Raw genomic sequence first — 23588 nt, 5'->3', positions numbered from 1 at the left:
ATTTGTGTGTGTGTGTGTGTGTGTGTGTGTGTGTGTGTGTGTGTGTGTGTGTGTGTGTGTGTGTGTGTGTGTGTGTGTGTGTGTGTGTGTGTGTGTGTGTGTGTGTGTGTGTGTGTGTGCGTGTGTGCGTGCGTGTGTGTGCGTGTGTGTGTCCGTGCATGTGTGCGTGCGTGTGTGCGTGCTGTGCGTGTTTGTGTGCGTGTGTGCGTGTATATACATATACGAACATACATACATACATACATACATACATACGTACATACGTACATACGTACATACGTACATACATACATACATACATACATACATACATACATACATACGTACATACGTACATACGTACATACGTACATACATACATACATACATACATACATACATACATACATACATACATACATACATACATATCCAAAAGTGAGTGGCATGTGGTCCTGTCCACACAGGTAAGTTGCTATGGTTCAAAAATATGTTGCCTCCTCCTCTCCACCAATTAGTGCAAGAGTAAGGCGGGATATAACGTTTTCCGCTCCGTCGATAGGCTAAGACTGAAATCACATTGAACAGGAGACCCAATCCCGTTTCGGCTAGTTGTGGTACTCCTTCGACGTTCATTTGAAGTTACAGGCAGAGTGTTTTGGAGGTAAATACCTTCAAGGTGTGGTGCGTGCTGACTTATAAGTGACAAAGGCTCTCTTCAAGCTTGACAACAATGGGAAAAACGAAGGTATGTTGTATCCAGACCTCTTGAACATGCATTGCCACATCTCCGTACGATTGGCTTTTTTTTTTTCATGATTACTATAACGTGTATTTCCGCGTCGTCGATCTCTTGAGCCACGGCGAGTGGCGCCTATTTACTTAGTAGCGGCTGTCTGTTTTTAAATCCAATCTGAATGTGGTGCTTTTGAAATGCACAAACTAGCAAACAAACAGTGGAGTCCGCAAGGAGACAAAGGGGTGTAACCTTCGTCAGTCGAGGCACAGGTTGCCATTGGGGGAAACGTATCGAAAGATTTTTCAAGAACGTCTTATTTACGCGGTTTGCAGTGCAAGATTAATGCTGATTGAACCCAAAAAGTACAAACGAGTGCAACGTTCACAAATGGTGGTTATTTTCACATTTCGACGTGTACACCGCGCGTCGTGGAGAAAGATCGCTTGTATGCGCGTCACCATCGTCCTTTCTCTCTGAGCGCCATGGCAGCCTTAAAAAGACACGCCTCTCCTCTTCATAAGCAAAGCCTGTACAGTCACGTCGGGGATCGTTTTATTCTCGTTGAATGGTTTTAATGTCATAGATCGCCGTGGATGCGTGGTTGAAACGGTATGTTAAATGTAGTGCGTGCTCGCTTCCATTTTAGAACTATCGTATTCTTCTATTCCGTAGAGATTGTTTAATTAGGCTGGAGCGTTTGCCTCTAAGAAAACATTGCACAATGTCGTTATGACTTGAGGGGAGAGGAGGGCTAGGTGCCCATCCCCCCTTTTGCATCACACGCCCACTTTAGCTTCGGAGTTTTTGTTGTTCCTGCTTTTAATAATTTCTTTCTCCGTCCTTTCCACGCAGAGCACAGACGCTCCAGCAGCAGAGGCATGCTCGCAGGTTAGTAGTTAAAGCTTTCCAGTGCAACGCTGTTACAGACAGCTAATGAACATTTTCCCAGCTTTTTTTCATTTGGAATTGTATCCTCCCTTTTGGCACACATGCATTACCAATGATGCTATATTACTGAAATGTGATCTCCCTCTTCTCCAGCACAACGAAAACTCCACCCACACTGGGATGGCTGTTTGAATAACCTAGCTATATAGCTTCATTCACTTGGGAAATTCATGGTTCTCTAGGAACACAAAGTAGTCATGTCATATTTACTAATATTTATAATATTAAAAATACTGTGAGTAAAAAAACTCTAAAGATAGTATCTACATGAGTCTCTTTTTAAATGCAATAAAATACATTAGATACATTAGAGGTCATATTTCCAGTGCGTCTGAAATTTCAGAATAAAGTGCATTGTAACATTGTATTCTTTAAATATTTGCAAAGGGATGGGAGCCTCGCTGAATGTTCTTAATTCATATTCAATAGCAGCAGAATAAAGGTCCTCTGAGGAGCTGATTCAGTTCTTTGATCCGCACTAGTTGATACTGAGTCAGCAACGCTTCTGCTGGTTGCAGCACCTGTTGCAAGCTACAGTCTACAATAAATCAATTATAAATAATCAACAATCTTGGTTAACAATATTAAAATCAACTTGAATCCATAGGACACGTTACATTTTGACTGCTACTATTAAATTAACCTGATAGTCAGCGATATTTACACTGCAAATGTGGGCTCTGCTTAATACTGTAGCTGAAGAAATATCGCAACCTGTATTCAGCCATTCACTACCCGGAAAACGTGTGTTTAGGGCTTCATTAAGCTGCCTAATGATAGCAAACAAGTTAGTATATGCAGTTGTCATGGTGGGAGAAGAAAGTGCAGCAAAATTTGGAGACAAGGAGCGAGTGCCTTATGATTTGGATTGTTTCGGACTAATAGCATGTGACAAGTGAAACCAAGATGTTAGTCCATGCAACTCAAAACAGTAGTAATGTTAAAATTGACACTTGACTACAGGGACATTGGATAATTTCTACATGTATTGCACGGCTGTTCAAAGCAGCCCATGGTGGCACAAGAAGAGGATGCTAATGAAAATTACTATCATTGTCAAGTGTATATTCTGTCATTAACAAGTGATGTCCTCCTCCTTCAGCCAAAGCGAAAGTCTCTACGATTGTTAGCTGTGAGTATCACCTTATATTTCTCTTTAATATCCTGTACCGTTGGTGTGGATTTGACCTTTCCTTGCTTGTATGTGTTTCACAGAAAGAGACAGAAACCAAACCAGAGACAGAAACTAAACCAGAGCCAACAAAGACCGTACGTAAATGTGCAATAATCATATGACATTTTATAATTACTAATTACTTTATTCCTGACTTTGTAGGCGCCTAAGAACCAAAAGGTGAAGGAGGTGGCAAAGGAGAAACCGGAACAGAAGAAAGAGGAACCTCAGGATGAAAAAGAAGAGGACCCTGCAGAAAATGGGGAGGCCAAAGTTGAAGAGGTACCCTCAAGTTGAACCCACAATGATGTTTTGTTTTTTATTGGCAAAAACAAAGTGGCAAGATCGCTGATGTCATCTTTTTTTTTTTTTTTGCAGGCTGCCACAGAAGATGGAAAGGGTGATAAGACCGAAGAGGGTAAAACAGATGAGTAGTGTTGCCTCAACTCATCTGCCTGTGCTCCCTGTCCCTTCTTAAATGTCAAGTGCACATCATGTTTTCAACTGGGACATGAATACAGACACGTGTTTAAAAAAAAAAAAAAAAAAAAAATCCTCAACTACCATTTAATTTCATAGCTTCTGTGAAGGGAATATTTTGGCCTTTGTTGGGTTTTATTTCCCTTTTGTTTCCCTCCATTGTCAGCTTCTTATTTAGCTTTTTAGGCTGTAGTCTTCAATCTTCATCAGAATTCTGATGTAAAACTGAATTAACATGGAACTTTTCAAAGGGGTTTTGTGAACTGTACTGTTTTTAACAATATGTAAAACACGATCCCTTTGGTTGTTAAATTGAATGTTTGAATGTCTGTTTTGGAACAATAATTATTTTCTTTACTGTAAAATCATAATTAATTTTGGCCCTAGAATGCCCAGCATGGTTGTCTTCGTTGCATCTTAAGAACATGCGCACAGTTGCAGTTTAAACTTGTTCTTTTCAACAACAAAAATATTCTCTTGCCATCTGTATGCGTCCAGTGATGGTATGTTGTTGTTCTTAGCTATGCTCATTGCTTGCTTACTCTGTTGCCACTACCACCAACAATATGTACACGTTACAAATTTACGGCTATACTTATTGTGACTTTGAAACATCTCTACCGATGTACAGTTTTGTTGTTGTTGATCTTTTTTTTTTTTTAACGGTTAATAAAAAAAAAAACATTCTTTTTACATTGTTTACATTTTCTTTTTTAAAGTAAAAACCCTGACCTAGGTAAAAGGGGCTAAAATGTAAGTAAGCACATGACTTGATCACTTCTTTAACCTTCAAATTATTTTTTCTTATTGCGTGCACAAAACATGACTGTCAAAAGATAAAGATTTGAGGTGGTAGCTTAAAGAAAATGTTAATTTTCAATGGAGGTGTAATTGGAATTTTTTGACTACTCATCAAGGATTGCAGTTTGTGCTCTTTTCATCCCATTTCCATTCACTATTATAATCCCTTTTCCATAATGACCAATAATATATTTGCAATATGCATATTAAAATTGTACAGATATTTACATACACTAAACTGATGGTTAAATACTCATCTGTAAATATGTGGGCTTTGGAACTAGTTGGTCAGAGTTCAAATTAGGGCTTTCACTATTATATAGTATGTTTACAATTGATTATTCCATCAATTTTAATAAAATAATGGGATAAAATGTTATTTTTCATAAAAGTGTATAACAACCATTTTCCCATCTACTGTTAATTTGCTAGTGTTCGGTGATTAAAAACAAGTAAATAGTAATCAAGCAATATCACACAAGAGATTAACGTACTCACCAAACATTTTGAAACGGATTCAGTTACTGGTGCGGTTATTTTCCGTTGTAAATGCAGATGTTTGCAAATGTCTTGTTTTGGTTAAACAAAAACAAAAGATAATCTGTTTTCATGAATGAATACAAAATTAATGAGTATTTGGTTTTGAGAGGCTGACAGAGTATTTTGTCCATTCTAAGATAAAAATAGCTTGAAACGATTCTTCTATTATTAAAATAGTTGTCAATTATTTTAATAATCCATTGTTTGTCAATTGATTTTGACAGATCTAATTTAAATCCCACTGTGAACACAATTTAAAAACAAATATTTGTTGGTTAGAATCTAGTCTGCACGTACTTGTGTGATCTTGAATTTTCTGAAATATTTGCTCATGAGGTCCAATCAAATGCTTTGACATATCAATAGTGTTTACAAGTCCATGCTGCCAGCTTGTGAGAATTGTTTGGCCATCCCCCCTTCCTCTTCCAACATGACTGCACCAGCGCACAACGCAAGACTCCTAAAGACATGGATGAGAATGTTTGGCTTGGATTAATTTGACTGGCTGCATAGAGGACTGACCTGAACTCGATAGAGCACCTTAAGGACAGAGGAGCCAGACAGTGTGACCTCAGAAATGTGTTTTTGGACGAATGGTTAAAAGTTGCTAATAACACATTTTAAAAGTTTGTGGAAAGCCATTTACCATTGAAAATTTGAAGCTGTTATCACTGCAAAGCTTGTACAAATTTCATATTAAACCCTATGGCTAAAGAATGGAATGTCTCAATATGTGATTCAACTCAGGTGAGTAAATACTTTTGGCCAATAGACTGCTGTATATTCTTTATACAATATGTTTAAGAAATGCTCCAGGACTGGTGTCACAAGTTGTATTTCAAATATCAAGTTTTTCCCCTTTCTCCCCTGGAGTCTAATGCAGTTTCCCAGTCTCCCTTATAAAATGTTTATGTTCCCCTGGAAGGATTCTTCCAGGATCTTCTGCAGCTCCATTGTCATGGCCATCTTAATGGCATTCAAGTCTTCAAAACAACTTGACCTGCTTGACAATGGGAAGAGAGGGAGGGGGGGGGAATCACATGGAGCCAGATTGGGTGACAAGGGAGGTTGCTCCTGCATGGCAATGTTCATCTTGGCAAAGAGCTGTCAGGTGCTAAGGGCACTGCGAGTAGGTGTGTTGTCATGAAGCACTCATGGGTTGTCCTTTCACAACTCTTACCTCTTCTCACACATTGAATGAAGCAAACGCTGCAGGATCTCTTAGTTGACATGCTTATTGATTGTCTGTCCCAGTGATTCCAAATCTGGCTGCCGTGGCACAGTGTTCATTTTGTGACATGTTTTTGTTTGGTGGTGTCCTATCAGTTTTCTAATGTAAAATGGGTGCCTTAGCTCAATTAAGTATGGGAAACCCATGTCTGGCCGCAATTGAAAGGTGAAACTTTTTTTTTTTTTTTTTTTGCTTGGGTTTAAAATGTATCTTTTGTGACACTAGTCCTGAAACAGGTCTGACCTATATCTTTGCTGAATGGAAATTAGATTTCCCCTCATGGGATTATAATCAATATTATAATTATTATAACAATTATAATAATAATAATTGATGTCATGCTGCGATGATAATTTATTACAAGACAATTGTTGGTATATGTCACTCATTCTATAAACTTTACAAGAATACATTAATTTCAATGCAAATGATACTGAAGCCGGTTCAGTGAAGCGTATCAATCTTCAAATCAACCAAAATCAGCTCGATAAAGTCGTTCATTATTCATGACGTCATGCGCAGAACTCGCGACCTTGGTCAAAAAGAAGGGGCGACTGCGTGATCGTCGTATTGCATTTCAAAGGAAATCGGTTTATAATTATCGTCACGTTAACTGTGCGTTCATGTATACACAGTACACGAGCAGGTAAATCCAATTTAGCCGTGCTACAGGACAACGTGTAGATTTTGGGGGGGGGGGGTCTTTTGTTGAGATCGCTCCTCCCCCCTCTCCCTTTTTCCTGTGTGTGTGTCTGTGGCGGAAGTAAGTACGATCGCAGAGGCCTCATCCTTCCAATGGCGACTGCGAACTGGCTGAATAGCAAACGGGAGCAACCGTGGAGGGGGTCAGACCTGTGTGACCGAAATTAAATAAATATATCTCATATTTTGCCGTTGTTACAAAGTTAGTCCAACATTGTGTTTCTCTCCATATTACGCCCGAGTCAAATGGCCAAAAATCGGAAAATTTCGCTCCTTGAAACGGGTAAGCCGCATAAGGAACCCCAATTGATCGTTCACTTTACTTTGATACCGCTTCTGTTGATGAAATTACATCAATCGCACCGGGTTTTCTTTTGTAATTTCAGAGCTATATTACTTGATATCTCGTTTCCTAACAACGGGTCCGTGTCGGAGATCGGCTGAGGTGAGCTAGCATGCTTATCCGTTTGTGTTAGATTTCAAAATAGTTGCTTTAGCTCCTTGATACCAGCATTGGAAGATGTAATGACAATTAATCGCCCCTTTCCCCCGTCTTGCAGGTCCTAGTGAGCGAACTAGAGGAATATCAGGTACGTGTTAACGTTTCGTGATGTGTGCTTGTATGCTATCCGGTGGTGGTGGCTTGAGACTTGTAACTTGTTTCCACTTTTAAATGACTCTGTGTGTCTCAGCCGTTTGACATCACTCACTTTTTTATACAAGCTAAATGTATTTTGTGCTCCTGTTTTGTGTCGAGACTCCCGTTTTACCGAGCTCTGTTTTCGACAGCTCTTACCAAGGAGATTGGACTGGCTGGGAAACGAACACCCGAGAACATATGAAGATGTGGTACTAGTTATCTTTAATTTATGCCATTATTAGAGTCATTGTAGTAAATGGTTCGCGACGCGACAGGATTCCACGTTTAGCGCTTGTTTACGCTCTTTGTTCTTATATCTCTGAAGTACTGTAGGCTTTAATCGAGCCCTGATTTTGTACAAGGTCACAACTTGCCCTCTGACACACAATTCGACGTGAATTGAGACAAACTAGCCTAAGACGTTCATATACTCTGAGGTTTTATTTTTAATTTAGCCACAACAGTTGTACCGCAGAAAGGGTGGGTAGTTTGGCTTCCCTTGCTGGCGAGGCCGCTTCATTGGCCAATCGCAGGCTGAGATGCGTTGTCTGCGCGTTGTTTTGCCTGTTAACAGCTCTGTGATTGGTCGATTAAAAGGAAAGACTTTGCATATGGAGCCACGCCTCACGGAAAAACTCCTGAGAAGCACAATCTTGACAGATTCTAGTCCGATGTAATCTCGTTAAAACATGGTTGTTAACAGTATACAGAGTAAATATATATGAATTGATAAGGAGCGCTTTTCAGCACACTTGATTTCCCTGGTAATTGGGATGTTAATATTGTTACAAAGAGGGTCAGTGTCAGTTTGTTGTAAGATTTAAGAACTATGAAGCTTTTAAGGATTTCTTTTTGTTATTTACATAAGTGCAACTTCAAGATACTTGTGTCCATGCTTTGATAGAAATGGGTAAAATGAAGTAGCCAGTATGTGTTTCTGCAACACAAATAAAGGTTGCACAAAAAGACTTATTTAATTTAGTTAGTAATTCAGTATGTACACTGTCAAGATGCAGTTTCTCCACCACTCCCCCACAGGTTGCAGCCAACAGACATGTTGCACCAGACCATTTGCTACAAATATGTAAGCAGATTGGACCTATTCTTGACAAAGATGTGCCGTCCTGTGTCCCTGGCGTGCACTCACTGCTGGGGTCCGGAAAGCAGTCGATGCTTAGGACCTCTAAAGGTGCCCTTGTCAATTATTGTCTGAGTTGTTGAATGTTGGTTGGTTTGGGAAATTTATTTTTACTGTCTGAAATGGATTGCTGTTTCTGTTTTCTTGGCTCAGTTCTCTGATTTGTAATTTTAGAGGATGATAGTTGTCATAGTCACATGATTAATGGCAAAAATTAGGGGCTTTGTTTACAATTGTTACTGTGTTACCAAATGTGTTTATAAAAAAAAAAAAAAAAAGCGCATGAGAACTTCTGAATTTTGTTTCCAGAATGTGATGGTGTGCGTTTGAAAAATTCATCATACGCAGCCCTTCACAGAGGCAGACCACCAGAGAGGCCTTTAAACAGCAAGAAACCTCCACATATAGGTAGGCGCCCTTGTACTCCACAGAAATCAGTTTTCAATCCGATGACGCTTGTCACAACTAAGTTTTAAGAATATTCACAAATATACTTTTATTGAGTGACATCCAGAATTCAAGTAACAAAAATTGTTTTAGGCCTCTGGTATTTATTTCACCATGTGATGATGATGCCCTCCCACATATCTTCCTACATAGTGGTTATAAAAAGTCTACACACCCCTGTTCAAATGTTAGTTATTTTGGGACATGAAAAATATTGACCAAGGTAGATGATTTCAAAGCACTTTCATATACTGTATACATATAACCTCAACTGAAAAAGAGGGAAAATCACCAGTTATGAGGTTGCACACACTTGTGCATATATATTATGTTCCATATTATGTGTGTCCTAATAAAGGACATATGTTCCATATATATATCAATGTTTATCTTTGTTGTTTGTTTTTAAATCCCTTTTTGTACTGGTTATGGTGGACATTATTGTTGGAAAAGGTAGTGAACTGAATGATCAATGTTGGTTTCATTTGGTCTCATGAAAACTTGCCATTTGAACAGTTGTGTTAGCTTGCACCGCTGTATCTCCTGTCTTGTCCACTACTGTGTCCTTGTTGGCATTGTGTCCATCCTTCAGCCCTCTCTTGAAAGTTTGCATCTTGTCGCCAACAGTGAACATCTGCCGAGGAAGAGAGCTGACAGGAACACAGCGCTACAGCTCAATCAATCCTGTCAGCAACTACGGGCGCATGCATCTGCATCGGCGGATCCTGGGGCATTTGTCTGCTGTGTATTGCATTGCATTTGATCGCACTGGTCTCAGGATCTTCACAGTAAGATGGCACAACATATATATGCCCAGTGAAAACCATGACATCATATTTTCAGTGACTTTTTTTTTCCAATATAAAATGCATGCTGTGGCTTGTTTGATGGTAACTTTCATTTAAAAATATGAACACGTTACACTGTATGCATGTTTTTTGATATTAGCCTTGCCGTCTTCATCAGGGCTCTGATGACTGCTTGGTAAAGATTTGGTCTTCCTTTGACGGGCGGCTTCATTCGACATTGCGAGGACATTCTGCTGAAATCACAGACTTGGCCGTCAGTTATGAGAATACGCTAATTGCCGCGGGAAGCTGTGACAAAACCATCCGTGTGTGGTGCCTTCGTACCTGTGCACCTGTGGCTGTGCTGCAAGGACACAGTGGTTCTATTACCTCCCTACAGGTAAAACTACCTCATTTTTAAAACGACGCAAAACAATATTACAGTTGGTCAGCTCTGAACTTATTAATCTTTATTAGGACACACAAATATAGTCCGTACGCAAAGTATCCAAACCCCTATTTTTTTATCCTTCTTATTTACATCCATCTTTACATTTGTTCAAAATATGTAGACGACTGTGCCTCTTCTGTTTATATTTTAAGTTTTAAGTTTTTATAGCATTTATCGGCCAGCTTTAGGAAAATTCCTGGTTGTCCCAAATATCTTTTGGTTAAAAGATTTGGAGGCCACATTGCGTTCGAAGACGTTAAGTGCAGCAGATTTTTTGTTGTTACCTTGGCCAGGTCCTTGCTCTCATTCTGAGGTGTTCTGCATTGGAGCTCATAATTCTCATTAGATCTGACATCTCAGAGTTGCAGGTGTATGCCTGTCCCAATAAAGTCCTATCAATATAATTAAACACAGCGGAATGAAAAATGTTAAGTGGTCTGAATACTTGCTGTACCCTTTTGAAATACTAGAAGTTCTGTCCTTCTCCACACTGTGCATTTTTGTGATTTTTTTGGCAGTATATACATTTGATTAATTAATGATGTACTTTCAGTTTTCACCATTTGCCAAGGGCTCAAAACGTTACATGTTATCCACTGGTACCGATGCTACGGTATGCTTCTGGCAGTGGGACGTCAACAACATTGACTTTAGGTGAGTGCAGCTGTAAACTGTCCCCCCCTTGTATTCTCACACATAATGGAAAAGCTTAACCGATATAGGTCATGCTCATTTGTGGAGATTCAGAAGTTTATTTGCTACTCTGCAGTTATGTGTGGTGGATGTCATTGTATTTCATTCATGAATATGACAACAGCATGCACTGCACCGCACCCTCTGAATCATTTTAGAAATCAAGTCATTGAATGACTTATCATCTTAATTATACTTTGCAGATGGCATGGCTGTCTTGAGTTTTCCGTCTCCCATATAAGAACTTATAAACAAATTCAAAAAAGAAATTCCCCATCATTCAAATCTGGAAGATTTTCTATTCTATTTGGCATCTGAAATTTAGAAGACATTTATTTTAACTTTACAGTGAGCTTTGTAAGGATAAGTAGTTCAGAAAATGGATGGATAGGCAGGACTTTTAAGATAAAGCCTACATTTGAAATGTACAGTATAATGACTAACTAAAAAAATACTGTGATCTTGACTATGATCCCAAAAAGTGATCGTCCACACAAGTTTATAGAGCGTCCGAGACCTGGGATTCAGACAGTGTGCTCCTCATTCAGTCCAGGTAATTAGTCCAACATGTAGACCACAATTACTATGTATTTTGTTTGGAAATGCATAATGTATCTTATTTCAGGGTTAACCTACAATAAGTGTTCCTTTAATGTTTTTGCAGGTGGAATTTTCTTAGCCACAGGAAGCACTGATGATGTCATCAGAATATATTATGTGGGGGCTGGAAGTCCAGAAAAGATAGCAGAGCTCCATGAACATACAGTGAGTTGACTTGTTTAAATTTTTAGCTGAATATTAGCTTTGTTTCAACAAATGCAGAATTAGCCTGTTAACTTTGTATTTGTCTGTTCCGTTTAGGACAAAGTTGACAGCATCCAATTTTGCCACTCAGGTGAAAGGTAATTAATAATTGACCTTATTTAAAAATCTCACTCATCAATGAATATGAATCCTAGTGTTTCATTAAATGAAAAACGGTCATGTTTAAAGTTACTCTAACTGTATCAGGTTTGTGAGTGGAAGCCGAGATGGCACCGCAAGGATCTGGAAGCTTCATCAGCGCCAGCAGTGGCGATGCATCTTGCTCAACATGTCCACCACTCTTCCTGGGTGAGCATTGTGTCCATTGAAAATTATCTCCAGCTGACACTATTGACTAAAGAATATACATAAATCTGGATTGTAGTGCACAAAATAATTTGAAATTACACTGGTACTGTGTTCAAGTGTGACATAGAAAATAGCCAACTCTTCCCAACAGAATCTTATTAGGTATCAAAACATGGCACTATTTGATGTCATGTGAATCGTTAGTCGGTATTACCAAACCAAATTGGTCGATTTTGGTACCCATTCTGAGACGACTTGTTTTAACTTGTTTTGATTGGAGTCATTCAACTTGAACAAATGTTGCTAAATTGTGTCGTCCTCTGGAACAGGACTACTGTGGAATATGTCATAAATACTGCCGTTATTAGACAGGACTTTACTTGAAAATACACATTGTAGAAAATATATTAATAAAGTATGTGGTTGTTCTCTAGTGCTGAGCCAATGAGTGAAGAGGAAGGCTACTTCAAGCCCAAAGTCACCATGGTAGCATGGGACCGCCATGACAATACAGTCATCACCACCGTTAGTAACTATCTGATCAAAGTCTGGAACTCCTACACGGGACAGCTGCTACATGTCCTCAAAGTAATACTGCGCAGCATCTTGCACTAATTATTAGAGTTGTGACAATCAAGCGAAGCACAATAGAAGAGACTAATACAAACCTTTTTCTCAGGGCCATGAGGCTGAAGTGTTTGTCCTCGAGCCACACCCATTTGACACCCGGATAATTCTGTCAGCAGGCCATGATGGAAATGTTTTCGTATGGGATTTGATAAGAGGGACAAGCACACAGCACTACTTCAACATGGTACACGCGAGAATTTTTATCACATTACTTGATCACATTTATCAAGGAAATGTTCAATCTTGATGTGACATTCTTTGTGTCTTTTTTCATCTTATTGTATTTTGTCCATTTGCAAAAGAAAAATAGGAGGGTCATTTTGTTGTTACAAAGAGGTTTTACTGTAATTTCTATGTCCACTGTCTAGATTGAGGGCCAAGGTTACGGAGCAGTTTTCGACTGCAAATTCACTCCTGATGGTCAACGTTTTGCCTGCACAGACTCCCACGGTCATCTGCTCATCTTTGGTTTTGGTAGCTCTAAACCTTATGAAAAGGTAAAAAAAATAAACTGCACTGAAGTATGTAGGAACTATATGTAAAAATGTTTTTACAGGTTGAACCTTACAGTCCCTAATGCAAATTATTGTCCGTCTCTTCGTCCTCATACAGCTTCCAGACCAGGTTTTCTTCCACACAGACTACAGACCTTTGATTCGAGATGCCAACGGCTTTGTGCTTGATGAACAAACACAGCAAGCCCCACATCTCATGCCCCCACCTTTTCTTGTGGACGTGGATGGAAACCCCCATCCACCTAGGTAGACTAACGGTTCTATTTCATCAGTATTCTACCTCTCTGAGTTTAGACTTCACAAAATGGTAATAATTGAGAAGAGATTGTAGGCACTTTTTAATGAGGCATAAATTCTGTCCATTTGCAGATATCAGCGGCTTGTTCCAGGCCGGGAGAACGTCACAGCAGAACACTTGGTTCCTCAGCTGGGATACGTTGCTACAAGTATGAACATAGCTAAATATGACTGCTAATTTGAACTTGCGCTCTATCCTCATGCTTTCATGATTTCTTATTTAGGTGATGGGGAGGTTGTGGAGCAAGTGATTAGTCAGCAGACTGCAGAAGTTGAGGAGGTTCCCATCAGACGCAGCAGCCTACTCGACGAGGCTATCCGAAACCTTCAGCAGCAACAGGAGCGTCAGAACCAGGCTGGCTCACAGGGGGGTGCTGTGGTAATGCCACCAGCCCCAAGCACACCACGTAGAGGTATAATTATTTGGGTTTATTTTTTTGAAACATTTCCATCCGTATTTTGGTAGTGTAAATTAATACCCTCTGGAAATCTATTTTTGTCTTTACTGCAGTATCTGTAAATGATCGCGCAGAAGTGCAGTCTCCTCCAAATGTGGGTTTGCGACGGAGCGGCCAGGTGGAAGGTGTCAGGCAGATGCACCAGAATGCACCTCGCAGTCAAATGGCCACGGAGAGAGACCTTCAAGCCTGGAGACGTCGAGTGGTGGTGCCAGAGCTCCCTGCGAGCAGCTACAGGTAGACAGAATCCTGAGACGACTGAGAATTGAATGTAGCTTATGAAATGGAACAGGTGCTACTTTTTTGATAGTTGCTCAGGATATTTTTTTTTTTTTTAACATTTTGACTTGACACGCTTAATGACAATAATAAGCAAGCTGTACTCCCAAGAAAACCCACGCAAGCACGGGGAGAAATCGGAGACAGACAGAGCCCAGATTCAAACCCCCCCCCCCCCCAGTCTCAGATCTGTGCAGCAGATGTTTATTATTATTCCTTTGTATTTCCACTTAAAGTTCAATAGAATTTTTTTTCAATTCTAGTGTAACTGCATGTAATACCCATTAATCCTTTTCATCTGTCTGTCAGCATGTCTTCTCACTCCTATTCGAGCTTAAATGCTATTTTGTTTATGTTCATATTTAGTTTTTCTTTTGTGCCTGAAATAAAAATTCAATCAAATCTGTTAAATTTACATTGATACTCATGTCATTGTCTTCCAGGGACCAGGTTGACATCAGGGTTGCCAAAGGAGATGAAGAAGTAGCCTTGTACAATGCGAAAAAGAGACGCATAATGTACAGCAGCTGTCGAGTAGGTTCTTTTCTTTTCTTACGTGGTCAGATTTGCTGCAGCCTTGTATTCCCAGCATAGCTTCCTCTCTCTTTCACGCTCTCTTTTTTTCCTCACTCTCCTTCCAAAGGCTGCAATTTGGGCAGGTCAAGACTTTTTAATCGATAATAGATATGTATTTGGATTTATTTTATTTTTATAGTGTCGTGGTTCCGTGCTAAGAAGTACAGTCCGCAAGTTTTCATATCATTGTTTCATGCAACACGAAGGAACGATTGCAGAGAGAAAGCCACAGATTTGGGGGATTTCTGATCTACAGGCTTATGCTTACGCCACAATTGTTTAGTAGAATATTGCGCAATTGTCTTTAAATGTAATAATAGTAATTCTTCAAAACTGTTCAGCCCTAATTTTATTTCTTATTTCAGTTTATTTGCTCTACATCAAAGACTGTTTACCCGTGTCACAAACAATTTATTATCTAAAGCTTATGCAAACCTTCCCACATCTGTATTCTCTCAGGATGATTCTGATGAGGAGCCTCCTCCTGCAAAGCGGGCACAAATTCGCAGTGACACGCTGGAATTCATTGACCTGTCGTGTGAGGAGGGAGAGGAGACTGCAAGCTCTGATGCACACACAGAGGTATCACATTCACCACTGTCTTGAGACTTGTTTCAAAATGTTGTTTGGCTACACTCATTTCATTGAATAGTAAATGGCCTGCTGTGTTGTCTGTCCAGGACAACGACTTGGATGGCAGTGAACTGGAGTCATCTAATGACGAGGAGTGGAATAGTGACAGCGCAAGGTATTTACATTTCTCTGTATTCTTCAAATATCCTGCATGATTTCAGAAATCATCATGTCTGGCCTTTAGAATTTTAAAGTAGCACACTAAATTGCTCATCTATTTTCCTATGCAAGTGCAGTCAAAAATGTCATTCTTAAAATTGTGCAGTCACTCGTCCAGTGAGTATTCGGACTGGACAGCAGATGCTGGCTTCAATCTGCAGCCTTCAACTCCCTTATCATCGCGTAAACGAGTACGACTCCAGCTCAGCAGTTCAGAAGAGGAGGAAGAAGACAACGAAGAGGAGGACGAGAAGGACCAGCAGCAGCAGCAACAGCATCATCAGCAGAGTGATGAGGAGGAAAAAACAGGAACTAAAGGAAAAGATAAGGCCAAGAAATCAAAGAACAAGTCTCCCAGAGTGAGTTGTGAAGCACTAGTATTGTAGAATATTTGACTATATCTATGTACCTGAATTAATTTGTGGGAAAAATCTTTTATTTGACTGAAAACTTCAACTTCTGGTAATGTTACTCACTGTTTGATATATTCTCTTTAACAGCGGCCAAAAGTCAGACCGTCCATCAACAGAGAGGTGTCCAACGAGTTTCGACCCTCGTTATGGATCACTGATGTCATTCCCAGGAAATCTCCTTTTGTTCCCCAGATGGGTGATGAGGTGTGTTTTGAAAAATTAAATCAGAAACTCATAATTCTTGCAGTATGTTTATCTCTGGCATTATTTGGTAAACCTCTTCTCTTTCAGGTGATTTACTTCCGACAAGGCCACGAGGCTTATGTTGAGGCTGTAAGACGAAATGATTTGTACCCTATCAACTTAGACAAGCAACCCTGGAAGAAAATGGAGCTGAGGGTAAGGCAAATTAAGACAGGGAGGTCCGTAATGCTGTTAGAAAAAGACAGTTGTGTATGTTCAATGAAATGTACCTGGTACTGTACAAATTCCAATTTAATGTCTTGAAAAAAAACCTGCTGCTTCTTTTCCAGGATCAAGAGTTTGTTAAGATTACTGGAATCAAATATGAAGTCTGCCCTCCGACACTCTGCTGTTTGAAACTGACTCTGATTGACCACGGCACAGGCAAAATTACAGACAAGTCCTTCTCTGTCAAGTAAGTCATTTGTCAGGCATCAGAATAGATTGGCTGAGAAAAAAACAAATATAACCCGCTTTTGGATTTATTTTACTCTGCAACACGTACAACTGTTTTCTCTTTCCAGATATCATGATATGCCTGATGTAATAGATTTCCTGGTGCTGAGGCAATGTTACGATGAGGCACTCCGTAGAAACTGGCAACCAGGTGAGTTGGCTTAATAGGGTATGTGACGACAGAACTAATGCATGAAACTTACCATATGTCTTGCATAGCAGCACATTCTGTACGATGGGAATTCCCAGCAAACTGATAAAGATAGTAGGAATGGGCAATTACCAATACCAGGTATTGATGCCAATACAAGTCTTATTTCACGGCATCAGTACTTGAGGTATTGGCCACTCTTTTGTGACCATTTTACCATCAGGAACCAGAAATGAGAAGAACATTTTATTTAATTTCATGCAATTTCAAGGAAAAGGTACTTGTGGTATTGGTGCCTTAAATCGGTATCTGTCACTGCTTAAAAATTGAGAACTTGTAATGGTATCCTGGAGAAAAAAAAAGTGGTATTGAACATCCCTAATGAATTGTTCTGGGTAATTCTAAGGGATTTCTAAGTATCAGCCTTGCTAGGCCTTGTTCACATTGACATGTTCTGTTTTTTTTTTAGGTGACCGGTTCCGCTCGGTGATAGACGATGCCTGGTGGTTCGGCACCATCATTTGTCAAGAGCCATACCAACCAGAATACGCTGACAGTCTCTTCCAGTGCTTTAAAGTCAGGTGGGTAATGAACAAAACAGTAGAATTTGCCTGGCCAAATTATGCCTTAGACAGAAACCTGATGGTTTAATTTTTTTTTTTTTTTTTAGATGGGACAACGGGGAAAATGAAAAGCTGAGTCCTTGGGATATGGAAGCAATTCCGCATGATGGTAACATTGGGCCAAACATTCAGCATGGCTGTGAAATGTTGAAGCAACAATATTCTGTTTTGTCACCAAATTTTGTACAGACACTCCCAATTTATCCTTTTTTGTACAGACATTACCGACGGTGTTCTCTCTCTCTGCTTTGCAGCTGTGCTTCCAGAGACTGAAGGAGGCAGCATCCCCGTTACGGCAGAGGAGATGAGTGAGTTGATGTACAAGCCTCTGAAGGGAGAGTGGGGGGAGAGGGGCCGGGACCAAGAGTGTGAGCGAATCGTCGCTGGTATAGGCCAGCTCATCACTGTTGGTGTGTATTGATGATAATAAATTGTCCCTGGATTAAAATCAACAAACTAACGCTCCGGTGTTTTGTGTTGCAGAGATTTCTGCGCCATTTTCTGGCCCTGTCGATCTTATCCAGTATCCCACCTACTGTACTGTGATTGCTTACCCTACTGATCTGGACACCATAAGATTTCGACTCTTAAACAAATTCTACAGGTCAGTGCTGTAACTAGGCATCATTTATGCAATGAACTCAAGTTATGCTTTGTTTTAAGGGCTGTACTGTATGATACGTTATGCACTGACACTCTGGATTCTTGGTCCACAGACGCCTCTCTGCATTAATTTGGGATGTCAGATACATTGCACACAACGCTCGCACTTTCAATGAGCCAAGAAGCAAGATTGCGCACTCTGCAAAAATCATTACCAATGTCCTGCAGAAATTTATCAAGTAGGTTCTTGAATTTCCTTTTGCTGTTCAGCAATGTCATTGTCTAACAGATTTTGTGATTTATGTCCTTCTTTCTGTAGTGATCCGAGCTGCACAGACATCATGGACATTTATAGTGTTGTGGAAGAAATGGATGAGGATGATGAGGTACATCAACTATTTGTTTCCAGGTTCATTACTATCCTACATCCTTAAATTATCTTGAAATGTATATCTTTGCTTTTGGTGTGTACTCATTTTTGCACCATTGACTGAATTTCTTTTTGCAGTATTGGCACACAGCGGCGGGATTATTTTCTAGTCTAGTATAAAAAATGAATAAAATGTTGCTCACCGCTTTGTAGATAACTACATGTAATTATTAAAATAAACTACAATTGAAGTACCCAAAATTCATATATTTTTTCTTTTACAGGAAGCAGATACAGAGGCACCAGGAACTTCAACGGGACACAGACTGCGTCAGGTAAACATTGTTACCAGATTTATCAGTTGAAACAGTGTGAAAGTTAGTGTCGGTGTGTGGGAATATAAATATGGATCGCGGTCAATATGGGAATCTTGAGATGAGAACGTCGTCATTCAGTGATGAGGAAACCTTCACTCCTAATTACAGCGCTCTGTGGAAGTGCTGCCAGACAGAGATGCTTGGAAGGAGCATTGCAAATGTTTGGTCGATTACATATTGGACTGTGAGGACTCTGAGCCGTTCAGACAACCTGTGGATCCTGAGAACTATCCAGTAAGTTAAACACTGCTAAAATCAAAATGCTTCACCTCAGTTTCTTCATTTGATGTTGAATTCTTAACCGTTTGCTTTATGTCACCAGGACTACCACGATATTATTGACACACCAATGGACTTTGGGACTGTGAAAAGGGCCTTAGGGGAAGAACGCTATGAAAATCCAATAGAGCTTTGCAAAGACACGCGGTTAATATTTGCAAATGCTAAAGCCTACACACCCAATAAACGGTCCAAGGTAGGGGGGGTTGTCAAAATTAGAATTATTACAATTTCATTCAATTTCTTCTTTTCAAGGTTTTTTATGAGACTTTTATTTTTTGTAGATTTACAGCATGACCTTGCGGCTCTCTGCCTTCTTTGAGGAGCAAATCCGAACAATCATATCAGAGTACAAAACAGCAGTGAAGAGCAGTGCAAGGCTCCGTCGCAGCCAGCGGTTCAAAAAGAAAATGCAGCACGATCCAACAAGGTGTGCTTGTTTAGCTTGCCTCCATGTGTGAAGGCATGTCAAAACAATGAAATGACATTAATGTGCAACTATGCAATTAATGCTTACGTATTTTATTCATGAATCATTGTCTGATAAGTTGTCTCTCTCTCCGTCTTCAGTCAAAAGAGGGATTTTGTGAAAACTCGGGAAAAAGTCGAGTCCGTGTCTGGGACCAAATCTACCTCAGCCAAAGTGTCAGTTCCTGAGCGGGCAAGGAGGCCACGAAGAGGCAGCACCGGTCACAGCTCCTCGGAAGATGAATCTGCTTCTAAAGGTGCTTCATCGACAGCAGGTATATAAGAAATGTAGTTTCCCCATGTTGTCATTTGTTAAGCAAATCATTGGCTTTGCTGTGTTTTGCCATGCTCATAACCCTTTTGCTGCAAATCAACCATGGGAGTCATTTTGTAGCTAAGAAGTCTGAAGCTAGCATCTTTAGAGGTCGAGTGTGTGTCATTTGTGAGGAATTTCAGCCGTTTCTTCTTCAGAGTCCGACAGTGAACTATCCGACTCAGAGGAGGAGACGCATCCAGGTTCCTCCAAACACCATCAAAGCAAACAGAAAGCGAGAGTTACAAGAGGCAGCTCTTCGAAGCATCGTAACAAAGGTCCCGTTGTGCCTCTTGTTGGCGAATAAGTGTAATGTATTTAGTATTTAAGTTAGTATTTATTCCTATGCAAATATATTTTTGTAGTTGCTGAGAGTGATAGTGATGAGAAGGAGGTTGAGGAAGAGGACGAAGAGCCACTTGACAGTGAAGGGCAAGAGAATGGAGAAGCATCTTCACATTCTTCAGGTCGCCGCTATCACAGTAGGGCAGCAAAGAGCAGGACCACACGACTGACCAGAAACGCCGCTGCTGCTGCTGCTGACAGAAAAAAGACAGGTAAAAGTTTGTCATCCAACCTTTTATGACGCAACCGAGCATTATGGTTGTGCAATACTGTGAATGCAGAGGGCAGAGTGGAGATGAACGGTCACGCCACCCGGTCCTTTGCGAGGGATAGACGTCAGCTGCAGGACTCCGACAGAGGCTTATCACAGGGTTCCGATGGAGATGAGGAGGAAGAAATTACCATTCGCAGATCGCTTAAGAGGAAAACAGCCAGGGCAGCTGTTAACAGGATGAAACTCCTTGAAGCGTCAGATGAAGAGGATGAGGAGATGGAGGACGATGACAACGAAGAGCCAATAAGGAGCCGCCTCCGCAACACTTCCCGGGCCAGCAAACGGAGCGCTGTGCTTCAGAGCAGTTCTGAATCAGATGGAGAGCCACAGGGTGGGTAGCTGTGTTCTTCGTGTGCTGACAGCCCTCAGCCCTGGCAGCCTTTGTTTTTGGTGCATAAAGTCACATTTCCACCAAAGTGGTCCTGTTCAGTTCAGCTCAGCTCAGCTCACCGAGGCAGGTTTAAATCTAAATGTAAACCTTTCACCACAACCTTCCACTTAAGTGCTGGTCTCTCAACCACATACCATACTACCTTGACAATATTTCTTGACAAAGCTTATTAATGCCAAATGTTTACATCTGATTCTTTTGCCCTAGCTTCTGCAAATTCAAAAGAATTGTCTGAAGAATCTCAGGATGAGGAAAATGCCAATGGCAGCAGCTCTTCAAGCTCCTCCTCTCACAGTGAGCCAAACGGAGATACAAGAACGTCAACCAACAAAAAGGCCAATGGTGTGTTACTTAATCTTTATATGTAAAAATGCAGAAGTCGGTTTAATGAAATCACTGCTTGACTTGCAGGAACTTCGACTTGTGTGAATGGACACGCCCCAAAACACAAGTCAGATAGCAGCTCTGAGGAGGAGGAGGAGGAGGAGGAGGAAGCTGCAGAAGAGAGTTCAGGAGATGCGGAGGAAGAAGATGCAAAGGAGGAAGATTCTGCACGTCAGAAACCAAGTAGAAGCTCATCCCAGAAGAGTAGGAATACCATTGAGGAGAAGGAAGCTGAGCGGGAGGAAGGAAACACCAAACGAAGGGCCACCCGACGCCAACTTCCTGTAAGCTCAGATGAAGAAGAATCTCCTCAAGGGCTACAGCAAAATGGAAGAAACAAGGAGGACACTCTCCTCAAAGACTCGAAAAAGAGTAAACTATCAATGTCTAAAAGCCAAGATCAACAAAAACCTGCCTCAGCTCATAAACCTGATGCAGGTGATTTCAAGGTGCTCAGTCGTATGCCCAAGAAGTACCACAAGAAAAGATCAAAAAAAGATCAACAAAGTGAAGCTGAAAGCAGTCGCTCCAGTGGTGATTTTGAGAGCAAGAACAGAAAGCCTGCAAAGAACATTAAGTCAAAACGACCACAGGGCGACACTTCTGCTTTTGAGAGTTCTGAGCATGACTTCAAACCCAAAAAGTCAAGGAGAAAACGCTCCACCGGTTCATCGGACGAAGAGTCGGATGAGTCGGGCAACGCATCCAACAAGCGTCTTAACCTCAGAGTGCTGCCGAAAAAGAAATACATCAGCGACAGTTCTGCTTCTGACGAAGACTCTGCAAGTCAGAGAAAATTGAGAAACGGGAACAAAACAGGCTCAGTTCCAAGGGAAGACAGCTGTAATACGAACAAGTCGAAGAAAACCACTCGAAACGAAAGCAGGATTCAGATGTCTTCCAAGAGAAAACGAATTTACACCTCAGGATCTGAAGATGAAGAAAACGCGCCAGTGGCCAGGAACAACAAGAATAGCAAACGTCCTAAACGGGAACCAAAACAAGACAAGGAAGAGAAGGCCGATTCCCAGTCAAATTCGAGTGAGGAGGAAGTACATGTTCGCCGCTCACGCAGAGAGAAGAACGAGAAGCTGTCCAAACATAAAACGCGTAAGGAAAGCTGCAGCACTAATCACAGTTCAGACTCTGAAAGCGAGCAGTCGTCCACAGCCAGTGAAAACTCTTATGCCAGCTCAGGGTCCCACAGCAGTCCAAAGAGAAAGAATCCAAGACAGGCCGAGCATGGCCAAAGGACTGCCAGTCGCCAATTACGGCAGCGCCGACCACAAGTCGTCTTGGAGGCAGAGGACAGTGACGAGTCGTACAGCAAACCACAGAAAAAATGCCGCGTTAACACCCGGAACCGCGGGAAGCGGACTGTCCATTATCACGACAGCGAGTGAAGGCTGAAGAGGGTTGACAACTGGAGAACTGTAAAGACACTTATGGTAGCAGCACTGGTTTCCTTGAAAAAAATGCTGTGAATTTGTTTCTTTCAGGGATATTTATATTTTCTATGAAAAGCGCGTTTATAGATGTAATACAAATTCTAGCATTTGAACTGCTGGTCTTCACGAGAATACAGATCAAAACGCCACCTGCCAATCCTGCTTGCTGTAATTATGGCCAGCAGAGTAACATTGTGAGGAATCTTGGGTGCTATCTAATATACCTCTGCTAAATCTAAGCATATTGCTGGCTTGCACTAAGAAACACTGTAAGGAGGTATTTCATACACTAGTTTTGCATTAGAAACTCAGGGGTCAACTAAGTTTACTGTAGTCTCAGATGTGCTTTTTTTCGAGCTATCAAATGGATAAGCATCAATTCCAGGTGGGAAAACGTCGAAGCACACGCAACTGAGACAAAACCAATTCACAATGTCACTTAAGACTACAGCACTCCTTTGTAAATCCATAAATACATTTAATTCTTTTGTCTGTCATATGAGCCAAATGAAATGTTTCCCCATTGTTGCTCTTTCTTTTTTCTTTTGATTTGTGTTGTACATGTAAATAGGTGTTTGTTTTTGATGGAGAAAGAACGGATTGGCCATTAGTAGCAAGGTGTTTATTTAAAGCATTTTTTATTTTACTAGAAATTTTGTCTTGCCATATGTCATCAATTGGTACACTTTTTTTGCCAAGTACGAGTAACCAGATGTACTTTTTGCAGAATACTGTGATTTCTCATATTGGGAAGACTTTTGTCATGTGTTACTTTCAGTATTAAATTCTTTCAGAGTCGACTAAAACATGGTTCAGTTTGGTTCATGCAGGATTCACTTAATGCAGTTGCTTTGACATTTTCTCCATGGTTTTCGTAATACACCTTCAATAAAGCAATTTTAATAAATTGATGTGTTACGTTTTTCCGGGAAATGCGTTCTGCAACACACGGAATCAAATGTATTGAAGTATTTCATGTTTTTTTTTTTTGCCTTGTAAGCAGGGGTACCTGTGATATACTCCACACCAATAGGTGGCG

General features: G+C 40.6%; 2 protein-coding genes across 2 annotated transcripts; both read left to right on the top strand.

Moving 5' to 3' along the window:
* The first annotated feature begins 561 nt into the window (after positions 1 to 561).
* Positions 562 to 4013, top strand: hmgn1a (high mobility group nucleosome binding domain 1a). Its single transcript, XM_049725137.1, has 6 exons — positions 562 to 727; positions 1571 to 1606; positions 2769 to 2798; positions 2882 to 2935; positions 3003 to 3122; positions 3219 to 4013. Exons 1-6 carry the CDS (start codon positions 713 to 715, stop codon positions 3273 to 3275), a joined length of 312 nt encoding a protein of 103 aa, XP_049581094.1. The 5' UTR covers positions 562 to 712; the 3' UTR covers positions 3276 to 4013.
* Positions 4014 to 6641: 2628 nt separating this feature from the next.
* Positions 6642 to 23456, top strand: brwd1 (bromodomain and WD repeat domain containing 1). The gene is made up of 44 exons (XM_049724669.1): positions 6642 to 6877; positions 6981 to 7039; positions 7155 to 7184; positions 7384 to 7443; positions 8273 to 8423; positions 8682 to 8780; positions 9447 to 9607; positions 9786 to 10007; positions 10612 to 10712; positions 11234 to 11304; positions 11416 to 11516; positions 11613 to 11653; positions 11763 to 11864; positions 12299 to 12452; positions 12544 to 12678; positions 12863 to 12991; positions 13107 to 13255; positions 13379 to 13455; positions 13531 to 13719; positions 13818 to 14001; positions 14487 to 14577; positions 15079 to 15201; positions 15300 to 15367; positions 15518 to 15770; positions 15912 to 16028; positions 16116 to 16223; positions 16358 to 16482; positions 16592 to 16674; positions 17144 to 17255; positions 17345 to 17406; positions 17552 to 17707; positions 17781 to 17901; positions 18014 to 18139; positions 18220 to 18286; positions 18555 to 18605; positions 18756 to 18881; positions 18970 to 19122; positions 19211 to 19356; positions 19497 to 19669; positions 19866 to 19985; positions 20073 to 20264; positions 20334 to 20657; positions 20925 to 21059; positions 21129 to 23456. Exons 1-44 carry the CDS (start codon positions 6841 to 6843, stop codon positions 22502 to 22504), a joined length of 6660 nt encoding a protein of 2219 aa, XP_049580626.1. The 5' UTR covers positions 6642 to 6840; the 3' UTR covers positions 22505 to 23456.
* Positions 23457 to 23588: the final 132 nt, after the last annotated feature.

Source organism: Syngnathus scovelli, chromosome 7, assembly GCF_024217435.2.
Source record: "Syngnathus scovelli strain Florida chromosome 7, RoL_Ssco_1.2, whole genome shotgun sequence".
In the NCBI taxonomy this organism is placed as follows: domain Eukaryota; kingdom Metazoa; phylum Chordata; class Actinopteri; order Syngnathiformes; family Syngnathidae; genus Syngnathus; species Syngnathus scovelli.
Note: the sequence above shows the minus strand (reverse complement) of the source record. Positions and strands in the feature narration are given on the sequence as shown.